Source organism: Monocercomonoides exilis (assembly GCF_001643675.1).
Source record: "Monocercomonoides exilis strain PA203 chromosome Unknown scaffold52-633478, whole genome shotgun sequence".
NCBI lineage: Eukaryota > Preaxostyla > Oxymonadida > Polymastigidae > Monocercomonoides > Monocercomonoides exilis.
Window position 1 is genome coordinate 198,628 of NW_027150597.1, and position 21,315 is coordinate 219,942.

Here is a 21,315-nt window from a genome sequence, read left to right on the forward strand (position 1 = left end):
ACAAACCGTTTTTGAATTGAAATATCAAAGCTGCATCCCCTCTGATTTCTTGATGCTTCTTAAGTGAACTTTTCAAAGCTATGCTGCAGTCAACGTTTTCTGTTCAATCAATCGATCAATCAAAAAGAAAGAAAGAAAGAAATAGAAAAAATAAAAAACCAACGCTTCTTTCTCACAGCAACAGCAAAGTTATCAACTTCGATGCAATCACCAGCCCAACTTTTTCTATGGTGGAAACTTCATTTTCCATGCAGTCCCATGAAACACACTCTTTTTTTCAGCATTGATGGATTCAATAGCTAAGTTGCCAGGTTTAGCAGCATGCATACATTCCGGTGAGTGCTCAACTGCAGGTTGGTCTTTAATTCCGCAACGTTCAATAAACAGCTTTGAAATTGAATAACTTGACTCATTTTCCTCTTGAGCATGCAAAGAAATCAGGGGAATAGCAAAAAGCCACGTTATACTGATGCATAACATTGAGCATACATGAAATGAAATGAAACGAAGAGATTTTGTTTTCATTGCCTTTGATTTCGCCTTCTTCGTTTCTTGCACAATCCAGTTATGCTTCCACAATGTTATTTCTCCACTTCATTCTTTTCATCTTCTTTTCAAGTGATTCATGTTACATTCACAAATATCACAAACGTGCTCCTAAATCTTAGAATTTCTTTTCATCTCCTGATTGCCCTATGAAATTGTTATCTGCGCCCTATGCTGTTTTGACTTTATGAATCTTCTGAATTTCCTCATTCCATCAGTCACTGTGAGCTTGCGTTTCGTTCTTTCTTATTATATTTTTTCTTTCACATAGCAGATTCGATTTCAAAAGAAAATGAGATACCGATTGAAAGGAAGCTTTCACTATGATTTTTATGGGAGCATTCCTGTGCTAAAAATTCACAAAAGAGCAGAAGTCGACATCACGCTGAAAATTCTTAATAGTGTTATTCAATTCGAAGGCAGATAAACAATTCCTTGTTCAATTTTTTTGGAAAGGTTAGAAAAGAGTAATTATTAAGTGATTGGAGAAGGTAAATGTTTCAGACTGTTCGCTGTCGACTAATTCGCATATCACCTTATTCGACTCTTCTTTAAACAAAACACCATCAACATTCCATCAGACAATTGCTTCAAGGGCAATTTCTCCTCCGAAATTTCTTCTTGTTGTTTTTGAGCTTTATCTTTAGCATATTTTTCTCTTTTCGTTCCGAAATTTTCGTTAGAACATTCTCTAATTTATTGCTAAAGAAACAAAAAAGTTTATCAATCATTAATGATGATTATTAAATCAAACATTCCAACGTTCATGCACGACAATTGATATGTCGAGTTATGTTTTTCAGAATATTTGGAAGGAAAGTTATATTTTCAGATCATGGAAATTGAGGAGTTGGCGAAAGAGAAAACTACATTATAACATGTTCAAGAGAGATAATCCTCAACGCATTCCACGTTCCATTAAGGTTCATTAGCTTTCTTTGCTCATATTGAGTTCCAGATGCAATTGCATGATGAAGGGGAAGAGATCTTATTGCTGATGAAGTGTCATATATTCGATGAAGAAAAGGTTCCTTTTCGTTGCTTTAGGAAGTAGTTGAATAGGATAAAACATAAAAAAAGATGAGTTTTGAGATTGTGATATTATTTATGAATGCCAAATATCTTCTTCATATTCAGGAGAATTTTTTGTTTGTTTTGTCCTTCCATTGGAGCGGGATGAATTTTCTTTTTTGAATGATCTTGAGCGAGTGAGAAAAAATCGATTTTTTGATTATTTGGGATGAAAAAAAGCGAAACTTGGCAAACGACGAAATGAGGTGATTCTGTAGATGGAAATGATGGATTGATAATTTCTGAGTGATATGGAGAAATTACAGTTATTTATAAATTCTTTTCTTCTTCAATTCAAATACAAACGTGTACCTAACAACCAAGGGAGTAAAATTTTTAATTACAGATGAAATCAAAGATAAGATCAATTTCGTTGTGTTGAATACAACAAATCAATATATTCACCAAAAGAGGCACACAACTCAGCCTGGACGGACATTCTTGAAGAGAAAAGATCATTGATAGAAATCTCTTGAATTTCTTTTTCAGAAGAAGCGTTCAAAAAACAAATGCACCATTGAGCAAGCTGAGCAAAATTTGTGAAAGTGAAACCAAACAGAAAGAGCACATCTATCATTGTGCGAATAACATTTGTTTCAGGCTTTGAGTTGAATATGAACTTAACAGTTCCTCTGGAGATTTCCTGAAGCGAATTGCAAATCCTTTTCTTTTCTTTTCTTTTCTTTTCTGAAAAAAACAAATAAAATTAATTTATTACAAAATTATCATTTGCTGCTGTGAGGACGTTTTGTTGCTATTATCTTCAAAAGCGAAAAATTTTTCTCAGCACGACAGAAACGAAAAATTGTTTGAAAAAAATCAGCAAGTCATACAGCTTTGGGATCATTTTTCATTACACCTAGAAAGAGTTCTTGCTTTTCTATTTATTTCAAAAAAGTTGAAATTCATTTCCAAAGAATACAATAAAAGACTCTGATAATGCCAGAACAAGTGATGAATAAATGAAAAGGTTCTAATGAGAGTTGGAAACCTCTCCACTGCACTAACATGTAACTTGTTATTTTTTATTCGAGATAATTGATGAAAAAATGCAAATAAGAAAATTATCAAGTTTTGTCGAGCCATTATTTTTTATGTGAAATTCACATGGATGATGTTGACAATCTAGGACTTACTATTTTGTTCGAATGCAACGGTATTCAATTTATCATTTTAATTAAGAAATTGCAATGATATTGAAATTTATAATAGTGATTTATGGACATGGCTCTCAATTTTTTTTGATCGACTTGATCGGTGAGTTCTTTGCTCTTTTATTAGCTGTATTTCTGTTTGTCATGGAGCTCAAATCAAAAACCACAAAACAAGATACTCTGAAATTATTTATTCTATTATCTTTCTCTTTCACCACACTTATCAATTGCTTAACTTCAATTATTCCTTTCCCGTTCAATTACAAAAGCATGATTTATGTTTGCAGTAATGCCAATGATATAACTTTTTATTTTGGATGGATTCTCGTTGAGATTTGGCTTGCAAATGCGACTTTATTTCCATTTATCAAATCAAAAAGATTAAAAAAGTTATCTCAATTTGGAATAACATCGTTGATATTACTATCGTTTTTTTTATATGTCATTTCTATTGTTTTATTGAACGCACTGCCATCATCATTTATTTTGGGTTATGAAATATCCTATTTTCTAATGGATGGATTACTATTAATTCTTCCAATTTTTATGATAATAAAACTTGCAACAATTATTCATTCCATCCCATCGCGTCACCCTCAATTTCGAGTTGTCTTAAAGAGATTAAAAGCTTTTCTGTTTATGCTTGTAATTCAATTGCTAATATTTATCTTTATTTTGATTCTGGATATCTTGACAAGCGTTACCACATTTTTCCCGTTTTCAAGAAAGGATCTGTACAATTGTTATTATCCAACTATTAATTGGTATGACATGCACATGAATATATATTTTTTTAGCATTCAGCTGTTTTTATGTGAATATTTTTATTTTAGTACGAAAACTATGATAAAAGTGGCTTTTATCTCGTTTGCCCAAGGCTCACTATCAATTGTTGTGTTTTTATGCACGTTTACTTCATTTGTCGTTGGTTCTAATGCTTCGGCAAACAAAAAGACATATCCAAAAAAATCAAAAAATCGAACAATTTCTGAAAAAGAGTGCCTTCCGCTCTATCAACAAAATTTTGAACGAATGGAATCAATGAATTCTCTAAACTCTGCTTCATCATCAGGATCTCTTTCTTCTTCGCTTATGTCTTCTCGAAAATTATAGAATGTAGTATTTGATGTTATTGAGTTTTCATTTCATTTACAAATCCTTCGCGAATGTGTTCCTCTTTTTTCTTGCATAAATGTTATTTTTTATCCTGTTACATGTTATTGTTATATTTGTGTCATATTTATTATTTTCGACTAAGAACATCGCTCCTTATCTTTGTCAGTGCCCGAGAGAAGTTTGCTCGTGAACATTCATTTCACCACTTCAAAAACAATTTCATAGCTTTCTATTTTGCGTTTTTAGAAGCGTTTTGAGACGTTATTTTGCTGTGTTTTTGCTTGTTTTTGATAATAAATAAAAAATTGTGTTTTTTTGTTTTTTTTTCAAAAAAATTTATCAATCTAAAGACAGCTTTGGAAATTCTTCTGCAACAAATTCATCAAATTCGTCTTGAACGGTCCGAAATTGCGAATCAAATGAACTCAAAAAGCTTGAAGGCTGCATTGAAGCACTGGAATTTGCAGGCTCAGAATTTTGCTTGGCGGAAAGATCGGATGAATTGGATGAAGTGCTCCACTCTGAAGAAGGATTGAAGGCAGACAAAGTCGTTTTCAAGAGGGTGGGGAATGCATCTTTAGATTGAGAAACTTCCTGTGAAAGAAGAGGATGCAGCTCGCTTTCAGACTTCTCCTCTTTCGGAGTGGAATATGTGATAGAAGACAGGAGACCAGCAATTTGCTCTGATAGAATTATCAAGTTATGATATTGAAAGAGGATTTATTCAAAAAAAAAAAATAATCAATAATATAAAGAAGAAAATATATATTCAATAAATAAACGAATTAAACGAATAAATAAATAAATAAAACCTTCCCCTTCTTTGTCTTCTGCCTCAGCGACTCTGACGATCCTTCCAGCAAGATCAAATGTATATCGATATTTCTTCTCCCTTGATTTTATTTCATCAACTGTCTTCTTCACTTTCTGTCAAACAATGACAAAATAGTCACGAATATATTAAATATTTGACATGAATTAATAAATAAATAAATTGCAATTAAATGTGAACAAATCAAAAACGAAACATTATATACACACCATTCTTTCAGCCTTTGGTGCCCATATGTTGTGTTCATATTCAAAGTAATCGGCTTGATCATCTAAAAAAGGAATATCAGTAATATTTTAAATGAAACAACATTCCTGAAAGCAACAAGGATGAGGACAAACCAATAACTTTTGATCTCTCGTTATGCGTTGAATCATATTCAAGCAGCCTATCTCGAAATTTCAGTGCAGAATTTAAATCTTCCTTGATTTTCTTTTGCCTTTCTTTTTCTTCCTCACTCAATGTTTGGATTTGTCCCCCTCTTCCGTCATCAGCCCAGTCTGCATCTTTTTGTTCTGCATACGACTCATCTCCTATTCGTGCAGTCCGCCTCTTTTGCTGTTCTTCCAACCAAGTCTCTAAATTCACTTCTCCAACTAATTTTGGTTTATCTTTTCCTTCATCTTTATCTTTTTTCTCTTTGTCAACTCCACCTTTCGCACCTTTTTTATTTGTTTTATTCTCTCCCTTTCCTTTTTCTTCAGAAGATGCATGAGAGCGTTGTGAAGTGATGAGTTGATGTGCAGATTGTTGTAATTTCCAAGCTTTGACAGATTCAGCATAATCTGATGTCGGTGTTACATTATGATGACAGAAAAGGCAAGGTCCAGGACCTTCTTGAGCGCAAACAACCCTTCCGCAATTTAAGCAATTATTAACTAAAGGATGACGCCTAGCTAAAAAATAACTCAAAAACTGAAAAGCAACACAATTCTTCATCAATACCTTGACATTCACAAATTGTTCTTTCAGGAAGAAGAAATTCTCCAAATTCAGCACGTGTAATCACGGTTCCAGAATGTTTCTCCTTTTTCTTTTTTGGTGGAGCTGATTGTCTACAAAACTATTAATTATCTTGCTAAAAAATTGAAATATCATACGTAGTAGATGCTTGTTCAGTTTTCCGTTGATTTATAACCTGTGAAGAAGTATCTAAATTGATCTTTGGGCCTTTTATAGGTTTTGACGATTTGTCCAACTTTTTATCATACAAAAAATTATTTTTAAAATTTAATAAAACAATAAATCCAACAAACCTTTGATGCTTTTTGAGTTTCTTTAGAATTATGTGATTTAACTTCTTTCATCAAGCCCATTTTCGTGAATAAAACGCTCAAAAACAATTCTGTCTCTGGCGTCTCTCCAAGAATGCTAAGTGCCTGTTCTCTAATTTCCAGAGTAGATGACAATGAAGTCATACTCAATGCAATTTCCTCTACTTCATCAAAACCAAGCAGCTTTCTCAACTCTTTAATGCACCATTCTGTTGCCATATATTAAGAAAATAATAAAGGTTTTGCTTTGTTATTTTCTTTTTTAAAATACATATTTATAGCATAAATTAATTTTTTGAAGAATTACAACAAAATATGAAATGATTTTTCAACTTTCATTCAAAATGGAAATTTGCAAAAAAAAATTCTGTACCTTTCTCGAAGTACTTTAGGTCATCCTTGCGCAGGGGCCATGCTAATCTTCTCTGTATCGTTCCAATTTTAGCGGATGACCGAGGCTAAGCCCCGGTTCCAATTGTCAACTTTCACGATTGGCCCTTTTATACTAAGAAAACTCAATATTTCTTCCATTATGGCCATGATCATAAGGGCTTTAACAGGTTTTATCATGGTTAGATCTTCAATATTTTTGAAAATTTAGATTTTTTCGCAGTAAATACATTCAAGCAAAGTACGAATGCCTCGAAAACATGCAACTCAGTATCACACCAGGCATTCTACATATTTTAAAACAGAACAAATGCGTATGAAAATATTTCATTTTAGAAATGGTAATTTTAAATTTTTGTATTTTGAAACCAAATATAATTAGAATTAAATGGAAAACCTTTTGATGCTATCGTTCTAACTGATAGCGATTCAGATGAAACTGAAGAAAACAGCGTTTGGCAAACACCAGCTCCAAAGATGAAACATCCAAAACGCAGAAAATCGAAATATGCACAAAAATATATAAATTCAGATGACAATGATTCTTTAAGCGTTTCTCAACCTTCTAACACACAAAGCTCGTCATCTGACATTTCTGTGACACCACCTTTTGCGCAACCTCAGGTGACTTCACAAGATATTATTGGTCGATCAACTCAATCATTATCATCTCAACATATCCCCGCACCTCTTTCTCCGTCAAATTTATCAACATCATCTCCTCAGCGCGTTTTTGCTTCTCAATCTTCATCTGAGTATAATCTTTTTCCTGATAATCAAAGTATTGATTTCCAATTATCTTCAACATTTTCAACCCCGACTCGCCCAAGTGCTGCCTCTGATTCAGATTCATCTCAGCACTTTACGCAAATTTCACAACTCACCACTCCCATCACTCCATCTGTTTTTCATGCAAATTCTCCTCAACGTTTTGTCTCGTGCTTAACCAATTCATCATCAGAAGATAAAAATGAAACGCCAAACAATCTTAGTAAATTACGACTAGGAGACAATACGGAGGAAACATCTCACATTTCAAAAAGAGATTTAGAAGAAGAATTTGGCGAGACTCTCGGAAGCGAGCTGGCACAGCAATTGCTTGATTCTCCATCTGCTCTTGAAAAGACTTTCAAGCTGGAGACAGCACTTGACCTTCGACCTGTTTGTGAGCAGGAAAAGGAAATGGAACACGACTCAATGATTAAACCAGATGCAAAGCTACAAAGCGAAGATGAGACGCGGCTGTCGCTTCTGCCAGCTCCAAGCTCTCCATCCATCCTTTCAGAAGCTGCTTCTCAGTTAGAGACAATATCACCGATGCCAACCACCCCAAATGCCACATCTGACTTCATCCACTACATCTGCACAAAACCATTGATCTCAAAGAACCTCACTCTTCCCCTCTCTTCCCTCAACGCCAAGCTGCTTCCTCCGTTTTACCAGACGCAACATCTCAACGACCCCTTCGCATCTTATGTTCCTCCGCTGCTTTCACAATCACTGCTTCCATCAATGAATCTGGCCACGCTGTTTTCCAGCAGAGCACTCGGAGGCAAAACGCCAATGGTGTCGCTTGTGGCGGTTGTTGTGGAGGCTTCCATTCCTCGCCCAACAAAATTGTCGAAGAGAGCAAGCAAAGTGTCGTGGGTGGGAAGCGAAGAGGACTGGATCATCACGCTCCTCCTCGCTGACAGATCGCTTCTTCAACAGCAACAACAGCAGCAGCAAGCGTTGACTTCTTTACCACAGGAGCGTCGGGGCACATCTTCCTTGCTTTCCACCCCGCTCTCAACTAACGTGTTTATTCAGCCATCGATGCTTGCCACGAACCACAGGCTGGCTTCGCTGCGGCCAGGCTCAGTGGTCCATCTGTCTTCTCTGGCCTTTTCATACTTCAATGGGAAGCCCCAGGGAATGTGCCGCACACGCGATGGGTGTGTCATCACGGCTGTTCTGCTGGAAGAAGTGAAAGACGCGCTTCAGCACACAGCAGAGACAAAAAATTTGCTCAAACAAACTTCCAGTGAGGAGTCTGATAAGAGCAGCATTGAGGCAGCATCAAGTTCCGCACCAATAAAGGAGAGATTGAAGAGAGCGGTGCTGAGGTCGCAGCCGATGATGCAGGCAGATGTGGCTGACCAGATTGTGGCAGAGATTTTGACTGCCCGGCAGATCATTCAGACATTCGGCCACTCAACAAGTGGCTTCTTCAACACGATTGCATCGATCAAGCAGAAGCTGTATGAGCCATATCTGCGCAAGTCCACTCTCACCAACCAGATCCCCCATACGCTTTCGCTCCGTGCGCCGCTGGATGAGCTGCCTCTGACAACGCTGCGGTGCGAAACGGCGGGTGTGGTCATTCTGCTGCAGCCGCCGCTGATTGTGCTGTTTGACCCGACAGCTGCCCCTGGGCATGATCTGATTGTGGTGCGTCTTGTGTACAGCGACGATGCTGCACACCAGGTGACACCACAGCAGAAGATGGACATGCTGCGGCTGACGGAGATTATGCGGAGCCAGCTGCAGGAAGGCGACTGGATCAGAGTGACGAAGTGCACAGCAGTGCCATCGAAGACAATTGGAAGACTGCCAGAAAAACTGGAGATGTTCTACACTTCTGTAAACTCGGCTTCTTCAGCTTCAGTTTCAACTTCCAATTCTTTGTTGAATACACCTAACACTGCTGTTGCTATTGGTACTGGTCTAGCTTCTTCTTCGTCATTATCTTCTTCATTTTCATCTTCTTTGTCTTCATCTATCACTTCTTCTTCATCTTTGTCTTCTTCACTTTCTTCTTCGTTTGAATTGCCATCTTCCTTGTCGCATCGATCAGTTGAGAATGTTGTGACTGAGGCTCGTCGACGAATTCTTGCTTTTTGGCAGAAGAAGAAGCAGATGCTTGAAAAAGTCAGAGTTGTTTCTTTTTCTTCAACTCCGCCTGATTTGGCATTCGCTACACAGCAGACGGCATCTTCTTCTTCTTCAAACAATGACACTGTTTCTATGTCTCCCTTTGCATCTCCGTCATCACTATCACTTTTGTCATCCCCCTCATCATCCTCCTACACTCCCTTGTTCTCATTTCCTCGCACACTCTTTCTATCTCATCTTCCTCAGCCGCCACGCGATGTGGAAGCGATTTTGGAGAGCGATCCGCACAGCTTCGACAGTCTCTGTCCGATTGCTGTGATGTGTGTGCTAGATGAGTGCGGCATCTACCACTCGACACGCGAGAAGGTGCTCTCTTATCTCTGCAACTGCCCTGCAATGTACCTCGACAACAACCACGTGGGCTTGCCCGCACTCGACACAGACCTCATTGTGTCGCCGGAGGCTGTGCTGCAGAGCAAAGAGCTGTCTCAGCCGTTTTCAGATGCGTTTGACGAGTACACGCCGTTGGACTATCTGCAGAAGGAGCTGCAGAATGTGGTGGAGCAGGTCACTCCGCAGCACAAACAGTTTGGAAGAACAGAAAGAAATGAAAGAAATGAAAGAGTGGTGAATGTTGAGAGAACTGAAAGAAATGAAAGAAATGAGACTGAGCAGCAGAAAAAGAAGAAGCAGCTGCAGGAACTGGCGAAGATGTGGAAGCATCTTCCATCTGATGCGAAGGGAAAGAAAGAGCAGAGCAAACAACAAGAAAATGGAAGCAATGATCCAGATGCAGCACCCCAACTGACTCGTCTTGATTCTTCTGCTTCTTATTCTGATGCTCTTTTTGAAGAGAAAAAAGAGTTTGAGTTTGCATCTCCGCAGCTTTTATCGGCTGTTTCGCAGATTGAAGAGTCAAATACGGTTATGTCGCTGACTGAAACAAGCACACTTTTTGCACCGGCTGGTCAAAAAGAAGATGAAGAACAAGATAATCCTTCATCAAGCTCTTCAACTTCTTCCTCTTCTTCTTCCTCTACCTCATTAGCTTCTGCTTTTGCTTCTTCTTCCTTTTCAACTATTAACCATCCATCTTCTCTTTCATCATCATCTTCTTCATCTTCAGACAAAGAGCCACCAGTGCCGAATGAGCAGCAGAAGAGGCCAATCTTTGAAACAGAGCCAGAACGAAAGAAAGTGAAAGCACGATTTGATTATCTGGCAAGGCCAACATTTCAGACACATCATTCAACACGCCACTATCTTTTGGTACCTCCTCTGCACATCTTTTCTCCATCGACACAAGCTGAAAGTACTTCTGCTCCTGCTCCTGCTTCTGCTTCTGCTTCTGCCTCTGCCTCTGCCTCTTCTTCTTCAGCATCTTCTCCTTCATCTTCCTCCTCTTCCTCCTCTTCCTCTTCTTCTTCATCTTCGGCATCAACAACTTCTTCTTCTTCTTCTTCTTCGACTTCTTCTACTTCTCCTTCTCCTGCTTCTACCTCATCATCTTCTTCTTCATCATCTTCATCTTCTGTTCCAGAAGCAGTGCCTGAACAAGCGTTGTTGTTTCCTCATGATTGTGTTCCTGCTCCAAAAGCACCTGTTTCTGCCCCAATTGTCAATCCATTCAACTTTACCTCGTCTTCCAATAACAACGGAGCAAAGAAAAATGGAGGAGGAAGCAAACATCACAGAAGACAACGAAATCGTCAGACGAATGCTTCATCGTCGTCATCATCATCATCCTCGTCGTCTTCTTCTTCTTCTTCTTCAAGTTCATCCTCCTCTTCTTCTTCCTCTTCTTCTTCTTCCTCATCACCATCTACTCCCTCAATAAATACAATCCAGAGAGCTTTCCTCCATTCATTTGCTATTCATTCAGTTGGTGATGCAAACCTCTTTTTGAGTCAAATTATGGGTTCAGCTGCTCCAAAGCAGTCGCCTCATAAGAAAAAGAGAAAGTCCAAAAGAAACAGGCCAAAGGAAGGGAAGAGCGAAAACACAGCAAAGAATGCGGATTTATCACAAGCAGAGGAAATGCAAAATGTTTCATCGACTGATGTCTCTTCAAACTTGCAAGCAGCCGCTCTCCTTCCATCGGGAAAGCGTCTCTGCATAGAAAATGAAGGGACCGTTCAACCAACTTCTTCCTCTTCCTCCTCTTCTTCCTCTTCTTCCTCTTCTTCCTCTTCTTCCTCCTCTTCTTCTTCCTCTTCTTCTTCTTCTTCTGCCCATCCTCAAAGCGAAGGCAGCTTCAAATTTGCAGTGCCAGCTCAAAAAGACAAGAAGAAAGAGAAAGTCATGTTTGATCCTCAGCACCCGCCGCCTCTGCCGAAGGACTCGCCTTTTCAGTCGATGTCGAACGAGGAGCTGCGGCGTGTGCAGGAGATCCTTCTGGCGCAGATACAAAGGACGCTGGAGGAGAGAAAGGCAATGGGGGAACAGTGATGCTGCTTTGCTTTTGTGGAGTAAAATTGTATTTATTGTGAGGGTGGGGGAAAAAAATATGACCTGTTGATATACAAATAGATATATTCCGCTGATAAAACTCAAATGAAATGCCATAAAAATATATATAAGACTCCCAAAAACAGAGGGATGGGGGAGAAGAAGAGGAAAGCAAAAAGAAAGAAATGACTCTTATTGCATTATCAATGCAGAAATAGATAATGAGAAATGATGATTATCGGAAGAAAATTGAGGAAGAATGAATAACAACTGCACGATATGAAAAAGAAATAAAGAAGGCGGTGATACATAAATATAGAAAATTAAAAGGTTATTATTATTACAAACAGAAATCAACAATTCATGAATAATGACAGAAAAGAAAACGGTCTAAATTGGATGGAAGGAAAAAGGAAAAAAAGGACAAAAAAGAAAAAAAGAAAAAGAAAAAACGATGAAACTCAACTCCCGTCAAATGAACTTATGCAGAAGAGTGAGCAGGAGATGGCACAAGCGGCGGGGCTGTTGCTGTTGGTGAAGCGCCAGTTGTGTATTGCACACCAACATAAGTGTTTTCAGCAGGAACGGTGCAGCACACACCCGATTTGCACGATGCTTCGCAGACTGAAAAGCACTTTGACTTCTGCGGGCGCTTCCGAACACTTCCGCTGGCTTCTGAGCTGCTCTCTTGTTCTTCTGCATTCATGTGGAGATGTGAGTGAGCATGTGAATGGCCAGACGCGCTGCTGCTTCCTTCTTCCTCGTGTTGTGTCTTCTGAGCTGGCTCGTCGTGTGAATGTCCTGCTCCTCCTTCGTCTGCGTGTATCTGCGTGACAAAGGCCGGGTCGATGAACTCTGGCTGCACAGTGAACGAATGCACTCCATGGCGGTGGAGCTCCGTTGCGAGTATTTCGAGCACGCTGGCAGCAAACTCCACCTCGTATCCCGGTGTGTTTGCCATCACGATGTGGAACGTGGCAGTCGCGTCGCCAGAGGCCAGGGACCAGCAGTGGAGCTCGTGCACATTCAGGATAGACGGCACGCGGAGGATGACGCGGCGCAGGTGGTCAGCGCAGATGGACTTTGGCAGGCCCATCAGCAGGATGAGGGAGAGGCGGTACACCACTTTGATTTCTGTGGCCAGCAGCGCCACGCAGATGACGATGAGGATGATGTTGTGCCCGAACAGCTCGTACGTCTCTACCCATTTGAACTCGTCGCTGTGTGCTGCATCGGCGTTGCCTGCCTCAACAGCCTCTGCAACAAGCCCGCTGATCCAGCACTTCACTGCAAACAGCACACACAACAGAATGTCCCCCAAAAGTGCCAGCACAATCGCAGTCTGTGAAGTTTGGATGTCCCGTGACGCCTCGAAGAAGCTGCAGGGCTCGACGCTGTTCTTCTCTCCTGGGCGGCGCAGGAAGTCCCTCATGACTGCTGGGGGAGGGTGCTTGTGGTGGTGGTCGGTGTGTGGATGGCGCTCAATGACACGGCCGGCGCGGGGTGTGGAGCTGACGGAGGAAGAAAGAGATGTGCCGTGGGAATGATGGTCGTGATCATGTTCATGTTCATGCTCATGTTCATGCTCGTGTTCATGCTCGTGATCGTGATGATCGTGCTCATCGTGTTCATCTTCACTTTCTTTCTCTTTGTGGTGTTCGTGCTCCTCTTCGCTATCACTGTGATGATGATGTGTATGGTCATGTTCATCGTCTGTGTCCGGCTTCGAGGAACTCTCTGCATTATGTGCAGAGCTGTGCTCGCAGTTGGATTCGTCTTCTGGGTTTTCGACTTTGAGAGATTCCCACATCAGAGGCTGCATGCACTCTTCACACTCACATGCTGGACATGATTCGGCTACTTTTTCATAGATCTGCTGCGCAGTTGCAATGACCTCACCAGATGGAGAGAAATAAGCGTTTGCAGGAGACATGTTGCAGCATTCACAGGGAGCTAGTTTGTTCATACGGGGCATTTCGTTCTTTCCACCAAGAATTCCAAATCTTTGTGAGATCAGAGGGGAAGTAATTGAAGATGGTGGAGAGGAGGCTGGTATAAGCGAAGAAAGTGGAGAGTCCGGAGCAGAGGAAGAACTTGATGAAGCTGATGTCATCATTGGGCTCTCAATAAGTTTTGTTGGCTCTTCATTATCAGTTGCTAAAATATTGAACAAAGAGATATTGTTAAAGTTTTTGTACACAACAAAAAGCCACACATAAAATATGATATACTGCTTCTTCTTCGGCTCGAGTTACTTTTACACCCTTTGTGTACTTGAAAAGAGACCAGAATCCACGATCTGCGATAAAAGTTAAAGAGAAAAAGAAAACGAAAACTTGAACGAAAACCAACAATTAAAACAACTACAAACAGTAAAAAAGTGCAAGTCCAATAACGTCATATATCGCACTTCCGACGAAAATCCAAAAGAATGTTCTACTTGTTAGAGAATTTGTTAATTCTTCAGATTCTCCATGCCCCCCAGCAATATACGAATTCAACACATCCATCAAAATGAAAAATATGCACGCAATTACTGACATGCTGCACAAAAAGCCGCCAATTTGATTGAAGCGAACGTATCCATAAGAAAACGTTTTTGTTGCAGCACGAAACGATAACTAAATGCGTCGTAAAACGATTGGTTTTTTGATTTATAGAAGGATATGGTAATAAAAGATAATGAATATAAGCATTAAAGCGAAGTAATGCATTCGAATATCAAATGGAAAGCACACAATATTGAATAATATCCAAATAAATGTCCCAATGGAATAAATCAGACGTTGAGAGAGAAATTCGTACACCTCTGCTCCTGATATTAAGGCATATATTGCCATACCAAGAGATGCAAGAGAATGTACGATGGTGTAGAGCAGTTGAAGCGTTTTTTTCATAAATAATTGATCGAGCCATAATTGCGTAACATACATATTTGAAACGATTGTTGTATCGATTGAGACAAGCGGAGAAATCGTGCTATATATAAAATGAAAGTTATCAATTAGTATTATGTGATATTGGGAGATAGCTTTTCATTTACATTTTGTTCGTTGTGATCGAGCGAAACTCCGCACGTCAATTTTTGAAAATCAAAATGTTTCATCAAAATAAGTTTATTTACAAAAAGTTTTTAAGATTCATTATTTCCTATATTTTTAGTGTTTGAATTAATTGTTTATTTAACTTTCAGTTTTATGTCCCATATAAAAATTTTCAAACATTTTTCAATCTTTTATTTAATGCAAACCATTCCACTTACAGACGCAAAAACAAAACAACAATTTAGTTATTCGAATGACCCAACTGCAAAGAATCAAGAAATCCACCATTATTTTGTTACAAGGAATTATAAGGCATGCTTTGATGCCATAGAGCAACAATTGAAAAAATATGACAATACCAGTGAATATGCTTTGTACGTCAAGGGCCTCATACTTAGACAGCAAGGAAAAGTTCAGGAATCTTTGAATGTGTTTCAAGCAGTTACTGATTTAAATCCTGTGAGCATTGACAATATTAAACAAGTTGCGAAGACTTACATGCTTCTTGGTCGTTATAAGGAGGCCATAGATAATTTTGATGAAGCCCTATCATTAACTCAAGATCCAGATTGGGAATGCTTGCATAACAAAGCTATGTGCCTTCAACAGTTAGGAAACGATGAACAAGTGTGCTTTTTCTATTGAAGTTTTTAAAAATGAATCATTTATTCTTTATCTTATATGTTTTACCAAAACTCTAATTTCTTTAGGCAATTGAGACATATCTTCAAGCAATTGAAGCTGACCCTCAACAAGTCACTCTTTGCGCATTAGGAAGAATTTATACACAACTTGAACGTTATTCAGAGGCATTGCCAATGTACGAGCATGCATTAACACTTTCACCAGAAAATGCAGAACTCTTAACGATTGTAGGTTTGATATGCCTACGAATGGGAGATCATGACAAAGCATTTGAAAAGCTTGGAAGTGCTTTAACAATTGATCCAAGAAATCCAAAAGTTTGCTTTATCTGTTGTTGCTAAAACGTTAATTGATGATTATTCTTTCAATATTTGATATTCATTTGTAGACCATTCTCGCAGCTGGCATGATAATCCAAGATAAAGGTGATACTGATGTTGCGCTCGCAAAATATAGGTTTGAGAGAAAAAATAATTCTCAATTTTCATTTGTGTATTTTTTATAAAATCTGTATTTTTATTTTTGTTATTTTTGTCGCATTTTTTATTAATCAAAAAATTAATAATATTTTTCAAAAATTATTTTTTAAACATTAGAATTGCTGCTGCACATTCAGAATTTGCTGAGTTGTGGAACAATGTTGGCATGTGCTTCTATTCAAAGCAGAAAACTCAAGCGGTTTGATATCCTTTGTGTGTCTTCTATTTGAAGAGATTTATTCTTCTCTTTTTCTCATTCCCTCCTTCTTTCTCTCTTTCTTTCTCTCATTTTCTCTTTCTCTCTCTTTCTCTTTGTGTGCGTTTGCTTTAAAAATACATAGGCAATTTCTTGTTTGTTGAAGGCCAGGACGACAGCTCCATTTGACTGGCACATCGCATACAACTTGGGCATTCTCTATCTCGAAACAGGACAGTCTGCTTCATATTTTATCTCTCTCTCTCTCTCTCTTTCACTCTTTTATTTATTTATTTATTTATTTATTTATTTATTTATTTATTTATTTATTTATTTATTTATTTATTTATTTATTTATTTATTTATTTATTTATTTATTTATTTATTTATTTATTTATTTATTTATTTATTTATTTATTTATTTATTTATTTATTTTCTGATATTTTGACTTATATCCATTGTGAAATGTCTCAATTTCTTATCTTTTATCTTGTATCATCAACATTTTCATATTTCTCTATCATCCATTCAGAATCATGTCAGGTTATCTTTCCTTATCTGCCTCGATTTCGTTGAACAGAACACATGCGCCGTCTTATATGCATCTGGGTGTTGCTTTGTCCAAATTGGGAGATATCGACAATGCAATAGAGGCATACCACAAGTCCATCGCATTGCAAGAGTTTTGCAACATTTTTATATTTTCTATTTTACATTTCAATTTTATTCTTTTTGTTTTGTTTATTTGCTATTTATCTGATTGTTTCTTTTCTTTTTTTCTTTCTTTTGTTTTCATTTCTTCTTTTTTAACTTAATTTCTTTGTATTATTTTCTTCTTCTTCTTCTCCTCCTCCTTCTTCTTCTTCTTCTTCCTTCCTTCCTTCAAGCACCCCACTAACACATCTGAACCTGGCCATCTCCTTGCTGAACCACGACCGCATCGAGCAGTGCAAAGCATCGCTGAAGGAGTTTGCGCGGTGCTTCAATGCGATGAGCGAAGACAGCAAGCGGAATGAGAAGACGATGCGGGAGACGTCGGAGCAGGTGGTGAAGAAGATGAAGGAGAGGGAGAAAGAGCTGGAGGCAGAGGGAGGGATGGAGAGGAGGGAGAAGGAGAGGAGGGAGAAGGAGGAGAAGATGAAGAGAGAGAAAGCGGAGGCAATGAGGAAAGAGCAAGAGGAGAGAGAGAGGCAGATGGAGAGAGAAAGAGAAGAGAGGGAGAGGCAGATGGAGGCAGAGAGGAGGGAGAGAGAAGAAGAATATATGCGATCAGTTCAACAACAACAGCAGCAACAACAACAACAACAACAGGCAAGATCGATGCAGTTTGAGGAGCAGGAAGAGCAGATGGAAGGCAATGAAAGAGAAGGGATGAGTGGAGATGAGGGAGAAAGAGGAGGAAGAGGAGAAGAAATGGATGAAGAAGGAGAAGAAAGAGAAGGAGAAGAAGGGAACGATGAGCTGTTTGATGTGTCGGCAGCGCCTGGAGAAGAAAGCGACCATCAGGAAATGATGGAAGAGGTTGAGGAAGGAAGCCAGCAGGAGTATGAAGGAGAGGAGGAGCAAGGGAACGAAGAGGTTGAGCATTTAGGCGATGGAAGAGAAGGAGAGGCAGAAGAAGAGGCAGAGGCAGAGGCAGAGGAAGAAGATGGTGTTAGAGAAGGGGATGATGAAGGGGAGATGGAGGAGAACGAGGAAGATAGAGCGATTGAGGAAGGAGAAGGAGAAGGAGAAGGAGAAAATGACATGTTGATTGAAGAAGATCCTGAAGAAGGTGAAGCGGAGCCAGAGGACGAAATAATAGACGATATTAGAGAGGATGGAGAAGAAGAGATGGACGAAGAGGAAGGAGAAGAAGGTGCTAATGAAGATGTTGATGAAGGCATTGAATTTGAAGGAGAAGCACACAGGGATGAAGGAGATTTTGACGAAGCGAATGAAGACGACATGAGAGAAGTTGACAATGACGAAGACATGTATGAAAATAACGAAGATGAACAAGAAGATATTCCCGAGGAAGAAATTGATGTTGGAGAACAATTTTAAACATGATGCATAGTTTTTAAAGTTTATCATAAAATTATATTGTTTTTTTATTTCTTCTTCTTTTTTTTAATTTGTTATTTTTTCTCATTTCACAGCCCATTGATCACTTGCCACATCATTGTACAATTTTTAAATATCGACTGCACATTTCATAAAAAAATTAAAAAATTTTTTAAATTTTACCATAATTATAATCGAAAATTCATCATGTTCTTAGATCCTAAATAAGGAATTAAAATGTCTTCATCCAAAAAGTCGTTTGAAATACGTCAAAGCAACAGTATACATTTCATTTCAATATAATTTTATGCTATAATTTCATATAATTTTCTTATTTTGTTCTTTGTGCACAGCTACTGCTGTTGTTGCAATCAGAAATATTTTAAAGTCATCCTTCGGCCCAGAGGGACTTGATAAAATGATTGTCAATGACATTGGTGATGTAAATATTACAAACGATGGAGCGACAATCTTGGGGCAACTTGAAATCCAACATCCATCTGCAAAGGTTTGAATTTGATTTTGTTGATTGTTATTTTGAATTTTTTTTAAATATTACTCATCATAGCTTCTTGTTGAACTTGCAACGCAACAAGATATGCAAGTTGGAGATGGTACAACAACAGTTACGTTGTATGCTGCAGAAATGCTTGCAGTTTGCACCTTTTTAGCTTTTATGTTTTTTAAAGAATAATTTTAAAAATAATAACAGAATGCCATGAAACTTATTGATCAAAATCACATTCATCCAACTTCAATCATCCTCGGATATAAGCGTGCTTTGCGTTTCTCTCTTCAATACATTAAAGATAATCTCACAATTCCTGTTGACAAACTTGGAGACGAATGCTTGATGAACATTGCCAGAACATCTCTTTCTTCAAAACTTGTTTCAGCGTTTGCTTTTATAATAAATGAATAATTAATATTTTTTTAATTATTTGATGATTATATTCAATGGATAGTGATCTCGATCATTTCGCAGATCTTTGCGTGCGTGCAGTTAAACTTGTCAAGCGCCCAGGTCCCAAGGCTGGAACATTTAAATATCCTGTTAAGAATATTAACGTATTAAAAGCTCATGGAGGAACCATGAGTGACAGTTGTGTTGTGCCTGGTATTTGCTTGAACTATACACGAGCTGCTCAAGGCATGCCTCGCATTGTTAAGGATGCAAAAATTGCACTTCTTGATTTTCCTCTTCATAAATGGAGATTGAGAATGGGAATCCAAGTTGAAATTGTTGATCCAAAGGAACTTGAAGCTGTTAGAGATCAGTTTGATATTTTTATTTTTTTAATTGGAAAATCTTTATGAACTATTTCCATTTCCAAATATAATAGGGAAGTCAAGCAAGTTGAAAATCAAATTCGTTTAATTTTGAATGCTGGAGCAAATGTTGTGTTGTGTTCTGGAGGTATTGATGACTTGTGCTTGAAATACTTTGTAGAGGCAAAAGCGATTGGTGTGCGTCGTGTGCGTCGTGCAGAGCTTAATGCCATTGCAAAGGCAACTGGCGGACATGTTGTCACATCATTGGCAGATGAGGATGGAGGAGAGTCGTTTGATCCATCCAATCTCGGATATGCTGCTGAAGTTGCTGAGGAAAGAATTGCTGATGACGATGCTATTTTCATCAAGCAGCCAAAAACTACTTCGGCTGTTTCATTGCTTCTGAGAGGCCCATCTGACTATGCACTTGATGAGATGGAACGTTCATTGAATGATGCAGTTCATGCCCTGAGCGCCACATTGGAATCTGATGCAGTTGTTGTGGGTGGAGCAGCTGTTGATGCTGCATTAAACATCGCTGTTGAAGAATGGGCACAGAAAATGGGAAGTAGAGAGCAGCTGGCAGCGGTGCAGTGGGCAAATTCTCTTCTGACTATTCCAAAGACACTTGCCACCAACGCAGCTAAGGATGCAACTGATCTTGTTGCAAAACTGAGAACTGCACATGCTGAAGCTCAAAGAAACGAAGATATGAAGGAGAAAAGATGGACTGGACTTGATCTTCTCCACGGAACCGTTAGGGACAATCTGAAAGCTGGAGTTTTAGAACCAGCTGCAGTAAAACTGACAGCACTTCAACTTGCAACAGATGCAGCTGTGGTTTGTTCTTTGTTCACTTTTGAAATAATAATGTTTTATTTCAAATATGTATAATATTTTTTATTTTTTATCATGCAGACCATTCTTCGCGTTGATGATCATATAGAAGTTCAAACTGAAGCTCCACCAGAACAACAATAATTCTAATCAACTCATTTTATTTTATTTTTTTTCACCATTCGATAAAAGAACAATTCCAGCTTGCAGTTAACTCGTTTTTGTTCTTTTTTGATACAGCAGATTTTTGAGATGAATAATTAGAGGAAATAAATCTCTTGAAAATCATAAAACTTAACAGAAGGAAAGAAGAAAAGAATAATATAAATTGGTAGGAATATGAAGTTTGAATAAAATTATCGAGATGTACACAAAAACAATTGAAAAATCACTTTATTTCAGTTTTAAAAAATTACAGATTCCCAAATGTCGCTTCACCAGCATAAGTCAGATAAAGGAAGCCATCGTCTTTTGGATGTTTGGATTTGTAATCTTCATATACCACAGAAAGAGGAGATCCTGTTGAAGGAATCGTATTATCCACAAACAAAAAGATTGATTCGGAAGCATTTAGCTTTTAAAAGTAGATTTAAAGTTAAGCGCCATTAAATATGAATAAAAGCAAATAAAAACAAACCTTGATGTTTTTCCTAATAATTGTTAGAAATTCACCAACGGTAATGCTTTCTTGAACAAGAAATCTTAATGGATTATAAATATTCAAAAATATAAATTCTTACCAAAAAAATACATACTTTTTCTGAGACATTTCTAAATATTTACGGAAAGCATCGAACATTGAAAAAAGAATTATAAAAACAAAAGCATCAAATAATTCGTTTAATGTCAAACCTGGAATTGCACTTTTCTCTGACTTCTCACAAATAATTGGGATACGGTCTGGATACTTCCTTCTGAAAGAGAGATAAAAGAAATTCTGACACAATAATTTAACACAAACCGGATTTTATCAACTTCATTCTTTCTAGCTTCAAATGACATCTTGGATTTAAATGCAGATTCTTTTCCCATCGCAATTTACCTGCAAGTGATCTTCTGCCCATATATTTCAACATCTTCAATTATTTCT

The 21,315-nt window shown here is 38.2% G+C and overlaps 7 protein-coding genes across 7 annotated transcripts; 4 read left to right on the forward strand and 3 right to left on the reverse strand.

The window, feature by feature from the left end:
- The first annotated feature begins 2,705 nt into the window (after nucleotides 1-2,705).
- Nucleotides 2,706-4,209, forward strand: MONOS_18190 (uncharacterized protein). Its single transcript, XM_067871185.1, has 3 exons — nucleotides 2,706-2,773; nucleotides 2,830-3,535; nucleotides 3,605-4,209. The coding sequence occupies exons 1-3, from the start codon at nucleotides 2,725-2,727 to the stop codon at nucleotides 3,882-3,884; spliced, it is 1,035 nt and encodes a 344-aa protein (XP_067720621.1). The 5' UTR covers nucleotides 2,706-2,724; the 3' UTR covers nucleotides 3,885-4,209.
- MONOS_13126 (putative ASC1, nuclear receptor coactivator) lies at nucleotides 4,152-6,442 on the reverse strand. The gene is made up of 8 exons (XM_067865808.1): nucleotides 6,367-6,442; nucleotides 5,976-6,250; nucleotides 5,820-5,917; nucleotides 5,665-5,774; nucleotides 5,061-5,615; nucleotides 4,929-4,990; nucleotides 4,700-4,814; nucleotides 4,152-4,570 (listed from the first exon to the last, which is right to left on the reverse strand). The coding sequence occupies exons 2-8, from the start codon at nucleotides 6,210-6,212 to the stop codon at nucleotides 4,227-4,229; spliced, it is 1,521 nt and encodes a 506-aa protein (XP_067720622.1). The 5' UTR covers nucleotides 6,213-6,250; nucleotides 6,367-6,442; the 3' UTR covers nucleotides 4,152-4,226.
- A 251-nt stretch (nucleotides 6,443-6,693) lies between these two features.
- On the forward strand, nucleotides 6,694-12,114 carry MONOS_13127 (uncharacterized protein; the record flags this gene model as incomplete). Its single annotated transcript, XM_067865809.1, has 2 exons — nucleotides 6,694-6,697; nucleotides 6,766-12,114. The coding sequence occupies 2 exons, from the start codon at nucleotides 6,694-6,696 to the stop codon at nucleotides 11,703-11,705; spliced, it is 4,944 nt and encodes a 1,647-aa protein (XP_067720623.1). The 3' UTR covers nucleotides 11,706-12,114.
- MONOS_13128 (putative Cation Diffusion Facilitator (CDF) Family Protein) lies at nucleotides 11,774-14,248 on the reverse strand (the record flags this gene model as incomplete). The annotated part of the gene is made up of 3 exons (XM_067865810.1): nucleotides 11,774-13,862; nucleotides 13,921-14,004; nucleotides 14,077-14,248. 3 exons carry the CDS (start codon nucleotides 14,246-14,248, stop codon nucleotides 12,187-12,189), a joined length of 1,932 nt encoding a protein of 643 aa, XP_067720624.1. The 3' UTR covers nucleotides 11,774-12,186.
- Nucleotides 14,249-14,947: 699 nt separating this feature from the next.
- MONOS_13131 (putative BBS4 protein) lies at nucleotides 14,948-18,302 on the forward strand (the record flags this gene model as incomplete). The annotated part of the gene is made up of 7 exons (XM_067865812.1): nucleotides 14,948-15,376; nucleotides 15,460-15,711; nucleotides 15,783-15,850; nucleotides 15,991-16,072; nucleotides 16,215-16,306; nucleotides 16,603-16,752; nucleotides 16,958-18,302. The coding sequence occupies 7 exons, from the start codon at nucleotides 14,948-14,950 to the stop codon at nucleotides 18,114-18,116; spliced, it is 2,232 nt and encodes a 743-aa protein (XP_067720625.1). The 3' UTR covers nucleotides 18,117-18,302.
- A 33-nt stretch (nucleotides 18,303-18,335) lies between these two features.
- Nucleotides 18,336-20,439, forward strand: MONOS_13132 (chaperonin containing TCP1, group II (cytosolic)). The gene is made up of 7 exons (XM_067865813.1): nucleotides 18,336-18,396; nucleotides 18,470-18,624; nucleotides 18,685-18,771; nucleotides 18,829-19,013; nucleotides 19,082-19,393; nucleotides 19,460-20,228; nucleotides 20,307-20,439. The coding sequence occupies exons 1-7, from the start codon at nucleotides 18,354-18,356 to the stop codon at nucleotides 20,367-20,369; spliced, it is 1,614 nt and encodes a 537-aa protein (XP_067720626.1). The 5' UTR covers nucleotides 18,336-18,353; the 3' UTR covers nucleotides 20,370-20,439.
- MONOS_13133 (Autophagy-related protein 8 C (Atg8C)) lies at nucleotides 20,430-21,289 on the reverse strand. The gene is made up of 5 exons (XM_067865814.1): nucleotides 21,187-21,289; nucleotides 21,078-21,139; nucleotides 20,981-20,996; nucleotides 20,863-20,926; nucleotides 20,430-20,799 (listed from the first exon to the last, which is right to left on the reverse strand). Exons 1-5 carry the CDS (start codon nucleotides 21,255-21,257, stop codon nucleotides 20,638-20,640), a joined length of 375 nt encoding a protein of 124 aa, XP_067720627.1. The 5' UTR covers nucleotides 21,258-21,289; the 3' UTR covers nucleotides 20,430-20,637.
- Between the last annotated feature and the right edge of the window lie 26 nt (nucleotides 21,290-21,315).

What these genes read in the sequence shown, in the direction of transcription:
- MONOS_13132 (XM_067865813.1), top strand. Translation starts at nt 18,354, where the DNA reads ATGTCTTCATCCAAAAAGTCGTTTGAAATACGTCAAAGCAACA. An exon ending in TGAAATACGTCAAAGCAACA is followed by an intron (nt 18,397 to 18,469) that starts GTATACATTTCA and finishes CTTTGTGCACAG; the next exon opens with CTACTGCTGTTGTTGCAATC. An exon ending in TCTTCAAAACTTGTTTCAGC is followed by an intron (nt 19,014 to 19,081) that starts GTTTGCTTTTAT and finishes TTCAATGGATAG; the next exon opens with TGATCTCGATCATTTCGCAG.
- MONOS_13133 (XM_067865814.1), bottom strand. Translation starts at nt 21,257, where the DNA reads ATGGGAAAAGAATCTGCATTTAAATCCAAGATGTCATTTGAAGCTAGA. An exon ending in AATGAAGTTGATAAAATCCG is followed by an intron (nt 21,140 to 21,186) that starts GTTTGTGTTAAA and finishes TCTCTCTTTCAG; the next exon opens with AAGGAAGTATCCAGACCGTA. An exon ending in TTATTAGGAAAAACATCAAG is followed by an intron (nt 20,800 to 20,862) that starts GTTTGTTTTTAT and finishes TACTTTTAAAAG; the next exon opens with CTAAATGCTTCCGAATCAAT.
- MONOS_13126 (XM_067865808.1), bottom strand. Translation starts at nt 6,212, where the DNA reads ATGGCAACAGAATGGTGCATTAAAGAGTTGAGAAAGCTGCTTGGTTTT. An exon ending in ACTGAACAAGCATCTACTAC is followed by an intron (nt 5,775 to 5,819) that starts GTATGATATTTC and finishes ATAGTTTTGTAG; the next exon opens with ACAATCAGCTCCACCAAAAA. An exon ending in AGAAGACAAAGAAGGGGAAG is followed by an intron (nt 4,571 to 4,699) that starts GTTTTATTTATT and finishes TAATTCTATCAG; the next exon opens with AGCAAATTGCTGGTCTCCTG.
- MONOS_18190 (XM_067871185.1), top strand. Translation starts at nt 2,725, where the DNA reads ATGGATGATGTTGACAATCTAGGACTTACTATTTTGTTCGAATGCAAC. An exon ending in TATTTTGTTCGAATGCAACG is followed by an intron (nt 2,774 to 2,829) that starts GTATTCAATTTA and finishes AATTTATAATAG; the next exon opens with TGATTTATGGACATGGCTCT. An exon ending in TATTATCCAACTATTAATTG is followed by an intron (nt 3,536 to 3,604) that starts GTATGACATGCA and finishes TTTTTATTTTAG; the next exon opens with TACGAAAACTATGATAAAAG.